The 18,322-nt window shown below is 37.4% G+C and overlaps 1 protein-coding gene across 2 annotated transcripts in view; it reads left to right on the plus strand.

Moving 5' to 3' along the window:
• Positions 1-18,322, plus strand: part of TUBGCP3 (tubulin gamma complex component 3) — an 89,774-nt gene that overhangs the window by 23,082 nt on the left and 48,370 nt on the right. For both annotated transcript variants that reach the window (XM_070408578.1, XM_070408579.1), the window contains exons 4-11: positions 3,991-4,068; positions 5,146-5,360; positions 7,461-7,633; positions 9,930-10,048; positions 11,136-11,261; positions 14,340-14,408; positions 14,782-14,914; positions 16,319-16,485. In XM_070408578.1, coding sequence (XP_070264679.1) covers positions 3,991-4,068; positions 5,146-5,360; positions 7,461-7,633; positions 9,930-10,048; positions 11,136-11,261; positions 14,340-14,408; positions 14,782-14,914; positions 16,319-16,485 — 1,080 coding nt within the window. The remainder of the gene's footprint in view (positions 1-3,990; positions 4,069-5,145; positions 5,361-7,460; positions 7,634-9,929; positions 10,049-11,135; positions 11,262-14,339; positions 14,409-14,781; positions 14,915-16,318; positions 16,486-18,322) is intronic.

Below are 18,322 nucleotides of genomic sequence, written 5' to 3' on the forward strand. Positions count from 1 at the left end.
AGCCATTCCAGTAATGGTGAGGCTGTGAGAGTGATCTGCAAACATCTGAACATGTTTCTGTGATATTAAACTTTCTGTATTGAGTAATGGCTTTTAATTGTGGATGGAGTTTGCTTTTTAAAAGATTTTCAATGCTAGAAGTAAGTTTTAGCTGGATTTAGTGATACATTGCTTATAGAGATGAAAAAAAGCTACATTGGGAAAGTAATCAGACTTATATACACAATACGTATGTTTTACAGAAGCCTTAAATCTGTTACTGGGAGGAAGCACATTGGTATAGCAGCAAAAGCTTATCTTGATACACTTCATTGTTTATCCAATCCTAATTTGTACTCGTACAGTGAATAATTTAAAAGTTGATTTTGAACATTTTGTGATTGGTTGTTGATACTTGCACACAGTGGTTTTTCTAACCTATTTTTATAAAAGACTGCCAGCCTATACACCAATAAATTAATTGAATAATAGGGTGAGATTTTTGTGATCCTAGTTTATCTAGCTGTCTCTACTCTTTATGGAGAAGAGAGTTAAATCCAGAGGAGTTTAATATTTTGCTTAACAAATACTAGGGTATTACAGCAATAAAAATCACTGAATTGCACCTAAGGCTGCTGGTAATTAACTGATTATTTTTCAGGTCTTTTATTTATTTGTAAAAATAAGCTTAATTTATTTTGCTGACCACTTTGATTCCTTAATTCAACTTGATTTACCTAGATTCACTGTTTTATGCTTTTTCATCTTTGATAATATTTACTTTGCTGGTAGTAGTTCTTACCTACATCACCACCTCTCGTTTCCCTTTCCCTGTGCAGTTGCATCTCAGTGTGCAATCCCTCTATCAAACGCTCTTCAGCAAACTGATCCTGACTGTTGAATTACCTATTCTTCTATGTTAAAAAAAAAAGTTGACACCACCTTTAAATATGTTGCTTACTAATTTTCTATATGCAGTTTTGGGTTTTTTTTGGTACTTTCTCCACTCTCCACCCCGTATACATCTTTGTTTTTCTGAAACAGCTGAGGATCTAACCCAGGACTGTTGCTGCACAGGTAGAACATCTGCCGTGTTCTTGATGCCTAATAGGCATTTTTATGTAGCCACTCCTTAGGAAACACTCATAGGGGCTTGCAACTTGGCATCCTGGGAACTGAAAGGATCATACTTTAAAGACTTCATACTTCTAGGAGTCCATTCACATCCACCCACATTAAACCTGCTTCTCTTTCCATGTTCTCCCTTTTGATGAATGATAACACCATTTATTGATTGCCAAAGACTAGAAATCTGGATGTCATTTTGACTCTACCTCTCTCCCCAAATTCGATCTGTTCCCAAGTCTTATTGATTGTTTCTCTTATCTGTTCCTATGGAGTCAGGCAGACCTGGGTTTGAATCCTGGCCTAAAGCTTTGTGGTTAAGTTATATAACTTTCACCTCCGCTTCATTTATTTATGGAATGAAGAGAATAAAGCTGTGTCTCAGTGTGGTTGTGATGATTATGGGATATGATGTCTGTAGGGACTTGTCCCAACAGGCCTCCTTTAAATGACAGCTGCTGATGACTAACTGCCCTCTAACGCTTAAAGGAAACGGGATTGGTAGAGAGAGCCCCAGAGGCTCAGCTTATGGGGTTTGTCACAGTTACCTTAGCAGATAGTCAGAGAATCCCAGCTCAGCCTCTGGTCATTTCCCCTCCAGATAACTGCCATTTCCTAAGGAGGGCCTCCGTGTCTTGATTTTATCTCCCCTGTAGTCCATTCTCCACAGGACTGTCAGTAAGTGGATCCTTCCTGCATGGAATCCTTCAAAGGCTGCCTATTGTCTTCCCTTAAAAATCCGAATTTCTTGGTACAGCATACAAGACATCCTTTGATCTGATCCTTCATTCAGTTTTCAGTTTCTATTCTCGTGTCTGGCTTCAGCCAAATTTATTTCTTTCAGTTCTGTGAAGAAGCCATGCCTATCCCCCTTTTCTACCTTTGCATCACCCATCTTTTCTTTTTTTAAAATTTTTATTAAATATATTTGTATTGATTTCAGAGAGGAAGGGAGAGGGAGAGAGAGAAACATCAATCATGAGAGAGAATCATTGATTGGCTGCCTTCTGCATGCCCCCTAACTGGGATCAAGCCCACAAACCAGGCATTGCCCTTGACCAAAATTGAACCTGGGACTCTTCAGTCTGCAGGCCAGTGGTCTATCCACTGACCATTTTGGTTTGGGCTGCATCACCTGTTATGCCCAGATTTCAGGATCCCCAAAAGACCACCAGGTAGCCAGCCGAGTCCGATGCAAAAGCAAAAGAGTCTTTATTCGAGCTAGCTCGAGCTCCCCGTCCACCACACTCGCCGACGCAGCGGCAGGAGGCAGAGAGAGAGAGAGAGCTCTGTGGGGAGAGGGGTTTTATAGGGGGGTTGGAGTAAGGGGAGGAGAGAGGACTGTGGGCCCTGCCGATTGGCCAGGCTCAAGTCGGGGTCTTGTTACACAGGATGTGGTCGTATCTATGGCGCGCACTTCCCTTGATTATCATTGGTTAGTTTAAAGAAATCCTGGGTGTGGCTAGCAGAGGCTTGGGCTTCCGGGAAGAAGCTCCTTGCTGAGCACATGGCTGCTGCCCAAAATGGAGGATTCAGGGCAAGATGGAGGGCGTAGCCCTCGCCCTTTCACACCCATCTTTCTGAGAGATTCACGTTTCCTCTGGGACTCCTTTCCTGAGCCTGGAGCACTTGAATGATCCTCCTATGCCGAAATGTAATTTGTCATACTGAAATAAGTTGCCCGTTGTCAACTTACCACTGGACTGAGGACTCTGTCAGAACTGGGCCTCTTTCTTCCTGTGCTGTCCCAGCTGGAGACTTTGTTGTTTCTGCAAAGTTCTGTGTAAATCAATTTTTAAAATTAGGCAATAATTTAAATACCCAGGTTGAGCTTATTCTTTAGAGAAACTTTCAAGGAACATTTTATGTATTGAAGAACTTGCATAATGTAAGTAACCACCCCATAGTTTGTTTTGTAAATAAATATATTGATATATTCTAGCCTGTGCATAAAAAAGGTAAGGCTATATGAATAAAGTAGAATGCTCTGGAAATTTGGATGAAACGTATTGAGGGTGTGCTGCTGTTAATGGTTGTGAATCAGGGCAGAGGGATAGGTAATAGAAAATTAATGAAATCTGTCAGATAACCTTACATAGAAACCTAGGAGTTAATTTTCCTGACAACTAAGATCTTGAGTTTGGGTGTGTGTGATGCCGAGACTTATATCTTGCACTTTTGAATTCTTTAAAAGAATTTTTTTCAACTTACTATGTTTTTAATCCTCGCCTGAGGATATGTTTATTGATTTTAGAGAGGAAGGGGGAGAGAGAAAAGAAGAGAAAACATTGATGTGAGAGAGAAACATCCATCGGTTGCCTCCCATATGCATCCCAAATGGGGATTGGATCTGCAATCTAGGAATATGCCCTGACTGGGAATCGAGCCTACATCCTTTCCATGTACAGGATGACGCTTCAACCAACTGAGCCACACCAGCCAGGGCTAAAATAATTTTTTATAATACTCTATTTTGTGGCCTAAATGGGACATTGATAAGGGTAGGAGCAACACAAATTTTATGATGGCATTTTTCTTATAATTACTATATTTGCAAAGTTGGTTATTATAAGAATTATTTCAGAGGGAAAATATTGTTATTTAGGAATAGGGCAATTTAAAAAACATGTTCTTATTAGGGACTTTGGAGTTAGTTTTCAGGGGATTAAAGGTTCCAAAGATACTACCTCTTGAGAACATTATCTCTAGCCTTCTGATGGGTAGTGCTATTTGCAGTGCTTGGAAAATAAACAAATTTAGATTTAATGTTACTATGTGAATTTTAAATTATAATTCTATTTTGGAAATAAGGATAATTTAGAAGAAACAAGGGTAAAACTGGGGAGTAATACAACATTGTCCTTTTAATGTTTTCTTTCTAAACAGGGAGTTTTGAAAAATAAATGGTCAATTCTCTACCTCTTGCTAAGCCTTAGTGAAGATCCACGCAGACAGCCAAACAAGGTGAGAAGCTATATTTTACCAGCTCAATACCTTTATAAAAGGCACTTTCCATTTGTGGTTGGGCCAGTTATGCCAAATTTTTATAGAAATTGGGCTGTTATACTTAAGAAAATAGTATGAGTAAAACAAGCTGGTCTTGTATTTTGGGCAGTCATGGAAGGCTAAGAGATTTTTTTTCCTTTTTTTTAAAGGATAATTTTAATCATTGTTCTGTTTTCTTAAGATGTTTTGCAAAATTGTTATTCAAATATAACAATGTTCAATTAAAATAGAGCATATACTAGCAATTTTCAAATTTTTTACTGTGTGACGTTATTAATATTAGCACAGCTGCATAATTCTTTGAGTTAGGAGACCTTTTATAATTTTCTTGTGTTTTTAGATATCATTATGAACATTAATTAGTTATACCAGTGAAAACTTTGTTGTCATACAGGTTCAATTTTTGACCTGTGTAGTGTTTGAAAAAGCAATTTGGCTGCTTCATGTGCCAGCGTGTTTGTTATAATAAAATGCTCTACTACATTCTCTCTCTCTAAAAAAAAAAAAAAAAAAAAAATCAATGGAAAAAAAAAAATTATGACTTCCTCTCTCATTGATGTTTCTATCTCTCTATCCCTAGCCCTTTTTCTCTCTCTCTCTCTCAAAAAAAAAAAAAAAAAAATCAATGAAAAAAATGCTCTACTACAGAAATTTGAGTGCTTAAAAGTTGAAGAGTGTGGATGAAAGAGTCATATTTATTTATATCTAAAGTCTTATTCTGAGTAATGAGCATTCTTCCATTATATAAGATTGCCAAACTTAAAAAATTTGAGTAATGAGAGTTTTAGTTTGCATAGATTCTGAATAAAGTGTTTAGTTCTCACATCACATGGGAGTTTTATTGTTCAGAAAACTTCTAAAACGGTATCAGTTCTGGCATATTTCAAAAGTATAACAACTAATTTATTGTCTGATAAGTGCAAAATTCAGTTACAGAAATCTAAAATCTAAACACACATTATCTTTGTTGATTTGGGAAAAGTGTTCTGTAATTTTATATCTCCATATACTTTATACATTTTAATTTATTTTCAGGTTTCTAGCTATGCCACGTTATTTGCCCAAGCATTACCAAGAGATGCTCACTCAACTCCGTACTACTATGCCCGGCCTCAGACTCTCCCATTGAACTACCAGGATCGCAGCACCCAGTCAGCACAGAGCTCTGGCAGTATGGGAAGCAGCGGCATCAGCAGTATAAGCATGTATGCCCTAAATGGCCCGACCCCTACACCACAGTCTGTTCCAGGGTAAATCAAGTCTACATGATTAATCCCTGAAATAGTAGAAATAGGAAAGTCCTCAGGCTTTTAATCAGGCATTTTGTGTTCACTGAAACTACCTTTAGAAGCTTGTACTACTATGTGTCGGGAATGTTGTAGGCACTGTGTCTGATATGTTTGGTCTTTGGATATTACTCTCCCTAAATACTCAGTTTCAGATGGGAATTCTTTCCACTTCTAATCTTAGTTGACTGTAGATTTTTGGCTAACTCAAGCTATTAATGCAAATGCATATTAGTGCACAAGCATGATGTGCAGAGCCTTCCACTTTGAGGTAACTGATTGACATTTCTCTTGCTACATTCTCATATTTATCTATCAGTGAACATTGTCCCCTTAATTGATGTATGTGATTCTCTTCATTGAGTTATTTTGAATAAATGTAAATTAAAATAAAGCTGTCTCCTCAGATTCGAGATCTGCAAACTAAGAATTATGGCATCTTAAAGTACAAGTGAATTAAGATGAGAATCTACGGAACACACAATACTTTGTAGCTTAACCTGCTGTCACATCTAATTACATTTTGCAGAAATATAGAATTTATGGTTGAGAATACAGCAGATACCAGAATTTCAAAGTGTACTAATGGACTTAGAACTTTGTTTATTTTTACGTACACATTTCAATGTTCATTCCTGGAAATCGTATTAAAGTAGACTATTATAAAACACCAGAAGAATAGTGACCAAGGATTCACCATCAAATAATGTTTTCCACATGAGCATAATATAATTATAAATCATTGTTGACTTAATAAAATTATGTTCAAGTTATTAGAAAATAGAATGTACCATACACATTGATTGTAAATGGAGTCTAGAGTTCTAGAAAGACAGCATTACGCATTCTATAAGTTTAATCTCAAACTTGTATCCTGGCTAAAAGAGTAGATACTTTCTCATTTTCACCTTAAAATTTGAAATAATTATTGTCATGATATGAAAAAGAAAACTTTGTAGAGAACTTTGAACTGAAGTGGTATTTTAGAATTTTTCTCTTAAATTTAGAACTGTATTCAAAGACATAGTTTTGGTAGTTATTTTCCCCATTGAAAATAGAAAAATGTAAGAGCTGTTTCGGTTTTTGCTTTTCTCTCTTACTTCATCAGTGGATTATAGATGGACCCACCAGTATTTTACCAGTAATAAATCAGCTCTGCCACTTGGAAGAAGCAGTGGCATTGTTGAAATTTTTGTTTTTGCATTTTTAGTCTCAGGAAGTGATAATTTTGTTACAGTTTTCAAAACATACGTCATTGGAAATCAGCTGTCATGTTCTTAGATTTTCAGAGCATCTTTGACATAGTCTCCCAATTATTAAAAGTTAACTTTTAGACCTTGGATGTGTTTTTTCCTTAGATTTTGTTTGTACATTTAAACAATGAATTATAAATTAGGTTTTTCTTTTCCTGTCGAGCACCATGAAGGCTGGGAGACAAGTGAGGTCAGGGAAGAGAGACATAGTCCAAGTTTTATCACTCCTGTGCTCAATAAATGTTGAGTGAATGAAATGGTGTTAATATTGAAGTTAAGCCCAGCCGGTGTGGCTCAGTAGTTGAACATTGACCTATGAACCAGGAGGTCATGGTTCGATCCCAGGTTGTGGGTTGGATCCCCAGTGTGGAGTGTGCAGGAAGTAGCCGATAAATGATTCTCTCTCACCATTGATGTTTCTATCTCTCTCGCCTTTCCTCTCTGAAATCAATAAAAATATATTTTTAAAAAATATTGAAGTTAAAATTAGTAATGAATTTCAAAGTGGTTTTAGAGGAGTAGTGTATGTTATATGTTTGTAAAGAAAAGTCAAATAGATTTTGGTTTTTATGGTGGGAAATATGTGTGGAGGTGGCAGTAAGAGCTTGAATGCCAGCTAAGGATCCCAAGGAGACTTTGGATTGATCATTGTTGTTATATTTGGATATGGTTAAGTCATTCACCTGTCTCAGATTTATAAGATTATATAATTCAATGTAGTCATATAAGAACACTTTCTGGAAGTGTTTTTGTCTCTTCATTGACTAGCCTGGGTATATGAAGATATAAAATGAGCTTTTCTTTTTTTTAGACAGTCTCATCAAGCTCCAGGAGTAGGAGACTGTCTTCGACAACAGTTGGGGTCGCGCCTAGCATGGGCTTTAACTGGAAACCAGCCTTCTTTACAAACCACTACCTCAAAAGGTATACCCAACACTGTTTCTCGCAATGTGACAAGGCCAAGGAGAGATTGGGATGCAGGTGGTGAGTAAGGATATATTTTAATGTAGCTTTTTTTTGAACATTTAGAATTTATGCTTCATTTGTTTTAAAATACTGATCATAACTTCTGAGTGTTTTCTGGTTCTCTTGATGAAATTCAGAATCATAAATATTGTCTGTGATGCCTTGGGAAGTTTGGTTTTGTCACCCCATGTTACCCTACCTTGTATTCATCAGCGCCATCCACTTTTTGGGTCATTGTCTTAGTGTTTTTCTCTGTCTGGACCTCTCTCCCCTTTCTTGTCACAGTCCCCTCCTCTTTTTATTCTGATTTTCTTCCTGAGAAAGGGGGCTGGATTAAGCCCCCTAGTAAAAGTGACCACCTTCCACCACAAGTCCAAGTTCCATGAAGGAGGGGCATTTCTGTCTTGTTCACTGTGCTAGAAACTAGCATAGTGCCTAGAATGTTGAAGAACCTAGTTGAAGATTTATTTGGTGGGTTAATTGAATGCCTCATTGAATTTTAAAGTTCTGTTAGATTCCAAAGAAAGTTTGAATTTCTTACATGAGAACACACAAATAGCGATATTTGGAACATTATTATCCTAAAAAATAGAAGAATGGGTTTTATTGTTGGTTCATAATCTACTGATTCTGAAATTCCTCTAGCTATTTTCTATCCTTGTGTAGGATGGGAGGATGAGCTGTGCCTTTTAGACTTGTGAGGACATTCATACACAGCTTGGCCTGCCCCCGTGTAGCTGCACTTACCAGCCTCTAGCTGTCCTGTGACATGTGACAGGTGTGTGCTCTTGGGTGCAGAAGCTAATGCCTAGACCAGCGGTTCTGAACCTGTGGGGTCGAGCGACCCTTTCACAGGGGTCGCCTAAGACCATCCTGCATATCAGATATTTACATTACGATTCATAACAGTAGCAACATTACAGTTATGAAGTAGCAACAAAAATAATTTTATGGTTGGGTCACAACATGAGGAACTGTATTAAAGGGCCAGAAGGTTGAGAACCACTGGCCTAGACGGAGTCAGAGTGCCCTTCTCTGCTTCTTTCTTTTTGTTTGCTATGATTCCTGATCCCTAACCAGTGCCTTCAAAGCTGTGTTCTATACAAAGCTAAGAGATAAAAGGACTTAAAAAATGTACTTGATTAATCCAAAAGAGCAGAAGTACAAAGGAAGAAAACGGTGGGATAAATAAAAAACATACCAGAATAAGGTACATTTAAATGCAAGCATATTGGTAATTACATTAAACTCATGGGGATAGATACTTTTTTCAAAATATTTAAAGAAAAAAGAGACATTTTAAATATAGGGACACAAATAGGTTAAAAGTAAAGGGATGAAAAGAATACCTCTTATAAATACTAACCAGGAAAAAGATGGGTGACTATATTATTAAAGTCGATAGTGTCAGGAGTGTTAGAAAGGACAGGAATTTCATAACAATAAAAGAATCAGTTGTTTAGGAAGAAATAATGCTCCTAAATATATATATTCACCTACTGACAGAGCTTCAGATGCACAAAGAACAACTGAACAAACTGCAAAAAAACCAGACAAATCCATAATTACAGTTGGAAAATTCAACCTGTCTCTCAGTAATTGATGGAAAAAGTAGATAAAAATGGTCAATAATGATAAGTAAGGGTTGAGCTATACTACTAGCAAATTGATGTAATTGATATTTACAGAATATTTTCCCTACGACTGAAATACAAACCTGTTCTGACTGTGCTTTCTGGGTTCTGGGAATGCTGATCTCCGACTGTATATTCTGACTGTGCTGCCCTGGTTCTGAGAGTGTTGATCTCTGACTGTATACTCTGATTAAGTTTCTCCTGTCACTGATATAGTGGGTATCTGGGCATTGCTTTTGAGTAACACCTAAATTCTGACTTAGCTTTTGTTCCAAGGTTTCTGGAAATTATAAATAACTTTTCTGCTGTATTGGGAATGGACCAACATTGGTATATTTGCTGTATAGTAAGCCAGGTTTTCCAAACACCATCTATGAAATAATTATTCATCCCTTTGTGATTGATTTGTGCTGCTCTTTGATTATATATTAAGTTTCCACATGTTGCATTGTCCTTTGAAAAGACTTCTGTATGAGGACTTTGTGATCTCCATATTTTTTCAGAAAATTCTTGTTTCTAATAACTTCATGCTCTCTTTTCCATTTTAAGCTTCTTTACTTAGTTTTAAATTTTTGTCCTGAATGCAAATATATAATCTGGAACTAATTGTGTCATAAAATTCATTTCATTTTAAAAATGTGTTTTTCAGTAATTGCTTTCTTATAAAAACCATTTTACAGGTACTTCGGAAGTTACCGAGGCAGCCCTTGTCAGAGACATTTTGTACGTATTCCAGGGCATAGATGGCAAAATCATCAAGATGAACAACACTGAGAATTGTTACAAAGCGGAGGGAAAGGTACAGTAACTAAAACCCCTTCTAAAATATTTAAAAAAAAGAGAGAGAGATAAATGTGATTAAGACCAAATAGGAGCTATTAATTTGTGAGGTGTTATTGCAGTAATGAGGGTTGGACTTACAGAATTGTGTGTACCCCGCCCCCCCGCCTGCCCCAGCTGGTTTTGCTCAGTGGATAGAGCATCGGCCTGCAGACCAAAGGGTCTTGGGTTTGATTCCGGTCAAGGGCACGTACCTTGCTTGCAGGTTCTTCCCCCTCCAGGTCCTTGTTGGGGCATGTGCAGGAGGCAACTAATTGATGTATTTTTCTCATATTGATCTTTCTCTCTGTCTTTCCCTCTCTCTTCCATTCTCCCTAAAAATCAAAGGAAAAATATCCGAGGGTCAGAATTAACAAAAAAACCAAAAAACCAAAACACAAAATTGTATGCATCAATCAAGTTGCACTATTAAATTCTTGTTTATATTTCCCTGTGCAGTTTGTGACTTATGTAGTCTTGTTACAAGGCCCTTGGTCAGTCTTTCCTATCCTTTTGCATCCTTCCCCTTGCATTTCTTTCTTTCCTTGTTTTCACTGATGCAGTCCCCCAACTTAGCTGATTTCTGTATCTCGTGATGGTGATGTCGGAGGTACCTGAGGGACAGGATATGGCTTGGCATCTCTGCTGCTGGATATTGGTTTCCAGATAAGGTGCCTCAGCTTGCTTTTCCTTCACATTCTAGAATCTGCCTTTTCCACAGCCCCTTCTTGTTGATGCTGTGTTCTTCTTGACTCTCAGCTATTTCACAAGGTGACTGACATCACAGACTGTCCCTGCCATGCTTGGGGACCCTGACCAGCCAGTCACTCCTTGGGGTGATGCTACTCAAGCTTAACATTTACTCAGGAGGTGTTTTACTTCTCTGCCTGTCACTTGATGCTTTTGTTTTTCAGAATCTCATTGTTTTCACTTTAATGACGGTATATTAGTTATTTTTAAATTAAATATGTCGAAGCCCAAGAATTATATTAAAAGTACAAATGGTTGAGAAAAATAAGAATTAAAATTCTAGTGTTAATTTTTAACTTTTGATATTTACTTTTTAGGCAAACCTGAATAAATCTTTGAGGGATACGACAGCCAGACTTGCTGAGCTGGGATGGTTACACAATAAAATCAGAAAGTACACGGACCAGAGGAGTCTAGACCGTTCGTTTGGACTTGTAGGTCAGGTATGTTCATTATTACTAGAATGTTTGGGATGCCATTCACTTTGGGAAATGCTTAATCCACTTAAAATTTCATGAAAATAATTCTTAAGAGGGTTCTTTTTAAGTAAAGAAGCTTTGGTAATGTCTACTGTATCAGTCATGTCCATTCAAGAAAATAGAAATCACAGGAGGTATTGACAAAGATAATCAAATGTAGCACATTGTTTCCATAGCTATTGGAGGACTACAAAAGCAAAAGAATATAAACACTAGTTAAAACAGAGGTAAAACTTGGGAGCAGAGAGAAGGTGTTGGGCTTATCAGAATACAGAATGTTGGAAGAGGGGCTCCCAGCGGACACAGCCCTCTGAGGAGGTCCTGCTGGGACACAGGCCTGTGAACTGAGACACTCCCAGCTGCTGCATGTGCCCCGGGCAGCACAGTGAGACTGGATTGGGAATGCTCCAGAAGCTAGAGGGAAACCAGCTGCTGCTGCTGACCTGAATGGTCACAGCTGGAGTAGTGTCTAACTGGTCCTCTGGATCCTGACAGGAGGCAGCCAACTTCTTTAATGGTTAAGCAGCATAGGATTTTGCCCTCAAATTGATTCTTGAGCAGTAATTATTTCTAATGAAGTCTCAAAAAATTATTGAGGGGGAGAGAGAGAGCTGAAGTAAACTGCAGGACAGCACAGCACAACACAGCAACGTGGCTGGTGATTAGGAGCGTGGCTTTAAAGTGAGACTGCCCAGGGGTCACGATGGCCTCACCTTTTAGTAGTTATGTCATTTGGCACAAGTTACCTCCCCTTGGCCTTAATTTTTGTGTATGTAGAAGGGAGGTGATGATAATAGGTAAAATGAAGATAATCTCCAAGGTGGTTAGTATTAGGAGACAGTGCCTAGAAAGCTGTTTTCCCGAGCCCAGCACTGCTGTTAATACCATTCACCAGTGTAGATGGGTCAGGGACCCTTCCCTCTCATTGTAACACAGATAGGAAGTAGCAAGGCCTTCAGGACTCCTCCTGAAGGTTTTAATGATAAATGGAATTTGCAAGCCAGTTGAGCTCATTGGCCATCCCTCCCAGCCGCATGCTTTGATTTCTGTGAGTTGTTGCACTCTTTTCAAAAGGGACCATTTTATCATATCTTTGTATCGTTCTCTCATGAATGCACATTCCACTGATATAGCCTAGTCAACTTATTAGATATGAAATAAAACCCACAATGAATACAGGAAAGTTAAATAACTATTACATAGATATTCTACTAAGTAAATTGCTAATCACTACAGTAATGTCGTATAGTATTTTATATTGCTGGATTTAAAAGCCTTTTCTCTCATATTTACTTTTAATAACAGACCTCTAAAATTAGTAGGGCAAATGTAATTGTCCCCATTTTGCAGATATAAAAGTTGAATTTCAGAAAGTTTAATTGAGTTGTCCATGTTGTCTTGACTAGTAGAGGCAGATATGGGATCAGAATATGACATGTAATTTCTACTCTGTAGTTCTTTGCATTCCACTCTCAATTTCTGTACTACCTAGGTACTGAAGAAGTAGTGGTTTAGCTTATTAGAAGAATCATTGAGTGCTCTTTTGGAGTGGTCATTTGTTGCAGTTAGCATGGGTAGTACTAATTTGTGCCTGTTGGTCCAGAGTAATTATTATTAGTCCCCTTTTACTCTCAGAAGTGTCCTGGCTCTAGACATTCTAAATAGAACAAATTTTATTTTTAAAGGAAGATATTGATTCCTAAGTATGAATCTTATATTTGCTCTATAATAAACCAAGATGAGAAAAACTTCAGTTAAATCAAAACCTTTCATGTTGAATACATAGGGTTCTGAAATGCTCAGATTGTAATTCTGTTATTTTGGTGGGAGAGTACTTATATGCTGACTTGTATACTCCTCTGTATATTTATGTTCTACATGATGAATTATGATTTATTTCTACTGATCAGCAGTTTGGTTTTTTACTTTTATGTGTTTGTGCACATGTCTTTCTGTCTTAGACACTGGGATGGGGTTTTTGGAAAAAGCGAGGTTATGCCTGAAAAGATTCCATGTTGTTTTATCTGTAAATATTACTTAGCTGACTATTGAAGTATTCCTTTGAGTTTGCAAAATTTGTATATAAAATTTTGTAAAATTTTTATAGTTTATAAGGAAGGAAATGTTTATATTAGATAAAAATCCACAAAAAATACAGTAAAAATAAACTGAATAGATGACTGATTATGTATTGCCTTAAAATAAGCAGAAAAGTATAGCGAGTGATACAGTGGGGCCTTGACTTACGAGTGTCCCGACTAACGAGTTTTTCGAGATACGAGCCGTCTAGGTCAATTTTTTGCTTTGAGTTGCGAGCTAAAATTCGGGTTACGAGCCAGCTTCATATACCCCACCGCTAGTTGGCGCAGCGAACGTCACAGTGAACACCACAACATCAGCCCAGCATCACGTGTCTCACTCTTTCACAATTGATTTGACATACGAGTAATTTGAGTTACGAGCTCCGTCACGGAACGAATTAAACTCATAAGTCAAGGCCCCACTGTGCTTAGAGAAAACAGGTTTTATCCTTTGCAAGTTCTGTTCTAGGCTGTCTCGGAAACCAGAGCTTCCCATTGAGTATCCCTGGGTTTACATCCCACAGTTCATTCCAGAAAGTTCTTGTCACAGGGCTATGTGAAGGTCCTCCTTACAGCTTCTGATTTGAAACCTTTTTAGCATTTAAGATTGGAGAGATACAAAAACATTTTTAGTAATATGAAAGAAAAATGAGCAGTGCAAACCAAAAAACACTGGGTGAGAATTGGCATAAAGTTGGCAATTAAAAGTTTTTCAAGCTGAAACCGGCTTGGCTCAGTGTTGTGGCCCCACCCCATAACAAAGAAACAGAATTTCCGGAGGATGAGGCCCAGAAATCAGGATTTTAAAAAGATTCCCAGGTGATTCTAATGTGCAGCCAAGGTTGAGAACCACTGTCTTAAAGCATTGTGCTTGTGCAGTTCAAATGAGTTGATGTCTAATGACTGTGTTGTGTGTAAAGATTATGTCGTGCTTTAATTATACTTACCCCTTTCTGCACAGAGCTTTTGTGCTGCCTTGCACCAAGAACTCAAAGAATACTACCGATTACTCTCAGTTTTACACTCCCAGGTAAATACCTTATTTTTACTTGAATTTCTTCATGATTTGAAGTGTTACAAAATGATAGTTACATAGAACTTTAAAGTTTTTCACATATTATTTTTATAAGATAAAAATCTGTTTGTTAATACTGTTTGTAAGGTCTGGATATCTATAAAGTTTCACTGTTTTCCTAGAGGCAGTTAATTGCTAATTTTAGGGTCCTGTCTACCATTTAAACAAATCACTTGTAGTTTGAAGGAACTATTGTTCTTTCAGAGGGAAACTTTTGCTTCATTTTTATGAGAATAATCCTCTCTCCATATTTACTTAACCTGGATTAAGAAATGGTTGACATATTTAGTGACCTGTACTTACACATTATATCTTTATTGTTTTTTAGCTACAGTTAGAGGATGATCAGGGTGTGAATTTGGGCCTTGAAAGTAGCTTGACACTCCGTCGCCTCCTGGTTTGGACATATGATCCCAAGATAAGACTGAAGACTCTTGCGGCCCTGGTGGACCATTGCCAAGGTTGTTTTGCATCTGATGGACCTGCTTCATCTCAAAGCAGGATTTAGGGAATGTCATCTGGGTTTGTTTTTGTGCCTGTTCTTTTGTATCCGTTTTATAGCTGTTTATCTATATTCCTCTTTTACTTGACTCTTAGCCAGAAGGCTTTTCTAGAGTTTCATTCCTCCTGAGATTATGTAGGAATGTTTAGCTATATGTTACAAGTTCCCATGTTTGTATGTCTGGCTTAGTTCTCTCCTGGACTCTCGGTCTGTGTTTGTAGTTGCCTTCTGGACCTTTTTTCTTATTGTTTGTACTACCATGGCCAAAAATCTCTTTTTTTCCCCTCATTTGTAACATTGGGGCACTAATAGTCTGTACCTCTTGAGATTATTACGACTATGAGATGTGAGATGCCAGTCATCTGCTCGTAGTTCATGGATCAGTGTTGGATGCTGTTCTCCTATTGGATGATTCTTAAAGACCATAACTTCAGCATGTCTAAATCCAAGTTCATCATACCATCTGTGCCCTGCCTCCTCCACCTTTATACTCCTCCCAGCCCCCTCTCCCCCATCTGTTTCAATATCCAGCTAGCTGCTAACATCCTGATACCTCTAACTCCTTCATAGGTCTCAAGTCACTGCCTCTCCCAAATCAGTGTCCTCAAACAGGATTCTGTTTGAATCCTGCTCTTTATTCTCTCTGTGCTATTGTAATAACCTGCTCACTGACTCTGTCCTCAGTCTCACCCACCTCTATTTTTGTGCATGCATGAAGAATCTTATTAAAATCAGATCACCTTAGTCCTTCTCTTAAAATCTTTCAACAGTCTAATAAATTCCTGAATTCTTAACATAAGAAATTCTTCACGTGCTTATATTTTTGGACTTGATTTTTGCCACTCTCAATTCATTATACTGAGCTATGCCCCCAGGATACAGGGGACTATAATCTCAATGTGGTGTAGTGTTTTTAGGAAGTTGAGATTAGCATATTATACCAGAAGAGAAAAGAAAGAAAATAGAAAATATTAAAGTGTAAGTATTGTTTTGTAAACATACATATATATATTATTTGTATACTGGATTGCAATATAAAGTGTGAATCTTAATGTGTTTCTCAGTCAAAAAAGTTGAAAAATCATGTTCTGAATCATATAATAAGTCAAGTTTTTACTACTAAAAAACTCTGTAGGGACCATGGAGAGATGAGTGACTCGCTCTGACCCATGTAAAGCCAGGGGGAAACTTTTGCTCTCTTGGCTCTTGATCCATGACATGTTTATCGCTGCTTCTATGTCCAAAGTGGTATCAAGAAAACAGACATACTTTATCTTCATTACTTGACCATTTTGGTTAGCGTTAAGTTACTGGTTTCTACTGTGAGTCTAAATTTGGGTGTTTTTCATGTATTCCCCCTCAGGAAGGAAAGGAGGTGAGCTGGCCTCAGCTGTCCATGCTTACACGAAAACGGGAGATCCATACATGAGGTCCCTGGTGCAGCACATTCTCAGCTTAGTGTCTCATCCTGTCCTGAGCTTCCTTTACCGTTGGATATACGACGGGGAGCTCGAGGACACCTACCATGAAGTAAGGAATGCTACTCGATTGTCAGACTTGGATTTATGAAGCATGAGCACCCAATTACTGTTTTTCCCCTTGTGATTACTGTTTTCCCGTAACAGTAATGCTACCACACTTTATTCGAATGCTGTGGATATTTTGTACAGTGCTTTGAAAGCCAGTTATCTCGTTTTTTGGCAGAACTGTATTTGGTTAATGGAAAATTGTTATCCCATTTTTAATAGTGGGAAACTCAGCAAGGTTAAACACTTATTCAAATTTACAAGCAATATCAAGTTTACAGCAAAGTTAGGACTAGGTCTCCTAAGTCTTAGTCCAGTTTTCCTTGCAACACAGTATTATATGTTCTGTTCCTTTGCATGATTACATGAAACTAAACTAACTATGGTGCTAACCATTTTAATGAAACAAGTTACTTGTATACGTACCCATAGTACAGTTAGTTCTGCTATAATGCAATGTGTGTTCCTAAAACAGTCACCATGCTAAAATCACAGAGTAAAAACCATAGAACTTTTGACAAAAGGTAGAATGAAGGGGGGTATCACACTAAAAATTCTTATCAGTGATGTTAAATAAAAAAGTGTATAAGAACTTCATTGAAGTTGTAGCACAGTTTTAAACACATATTAAATTGTTAAATAATATATAAATTCTAGAATAAATGTGGTATTTACCTTGAAAAAGCCCTAATGTTGGCTTGTGGACATGGGCCAAAGGAGGCTTGTCTGAAGTGGAACAGAAAGTTGTGGTTGCTGACACACATGATGATGGATTAAGGCAGCTGGTGGTTTGAGATGTGTCTCTGTGTGCAATTTGTGGATTCCTGTGTGGCTGGGTTACTATTTTCACCTAGTTTCTCATGGAAGAAATTGCACTTAAAATAATCATGAAATTTGTGTTAACACTCAAAGTTTCCTAATTATCAATTATGCCGTAATAAGTGTTAAAAACATGCACAATAGCAGAACCAACCGTATGTGGCATTATTTTGTGGGTGCTTTTGGAACACATAAGGGTGTTCTCTATGTGCATATGTATTGTGCAAATCACTCAGTATGTCTTGTGGCTCTTTCCATGGCAGTATTATAGTTGTACTTTATGACTGCATGTTATTTCACTGTATGGACTTATATTTTATTTAGCAGCTCTCCTATTGATGGAGATTGTGTTCTTTGTAGTTTTATACCTTATGAATATTATTAAAATCAACCTCCTTACATGTGCCTCTCTGTGCATATTTGTGAGTTTCTCTAAGGTAAGTATTAGGAGGTGGGATTGCTGGGTGTGGGGAATGCATACTTTAAATTTTGATTCTGCCATTTGAGCTCTGGAGTGGCTCAACCAGTTTTCCTGACAGTCGTCAGTTTTCTGCTAAGGTTCTTGTTCCTCCATCTTCATTAGCATTTCATATTACGTAACTTTAACAAAAGTGTTTTTAACTTTAAGTATGAGATGTAGCATCTCCAATGGTATTTATTTGCATTTTACTGGTTACTAGTGAGATTGACCAGCTTATCATGTTTTTTTTCATTATTTTTATTTCCTCTACTAATTGCTATTTATATTCTTGCCCAGTTTTTCTGTGGATTTGTCTGTCTTTTTAGAGTTGAGTCATGGAATAATTCTATACATTTGGGTAACTTATTTGTAGTGGTACTTTTTTCCTTTAATTATTTTTCTTTTAACTTTATTTTCACATTATTCAGATTGAGAGAAGAGTTGTTAGATAGTACAAAGAATCATAGTGTTGACCAAAACTCCCTGAATGTTTTGCCACATTTTATCATATAGTAAATTCCCATATACACCTGAATCTGCTTCTGGACTGTTTTTATATTGT

The sequence above is a fragment of the Myotis yumanensis genome, unplaced genomic scaffold, assembly GCF_028538775.1.
Source record: "Myotis yumanensis isolate MYYU_CA2020_CCGP unplaced genomic scaffold, mMyoYum1.0.hap1 SCAF_3, whole genome shotgun sequence".
Taxonomy (NCBI): domain Eukaryota; kingdom Metazoa; phylum Chordata; class Mammalia; order Chiroptera; family Vespertilionidae; genus Myotis; species Myotis yumanensis.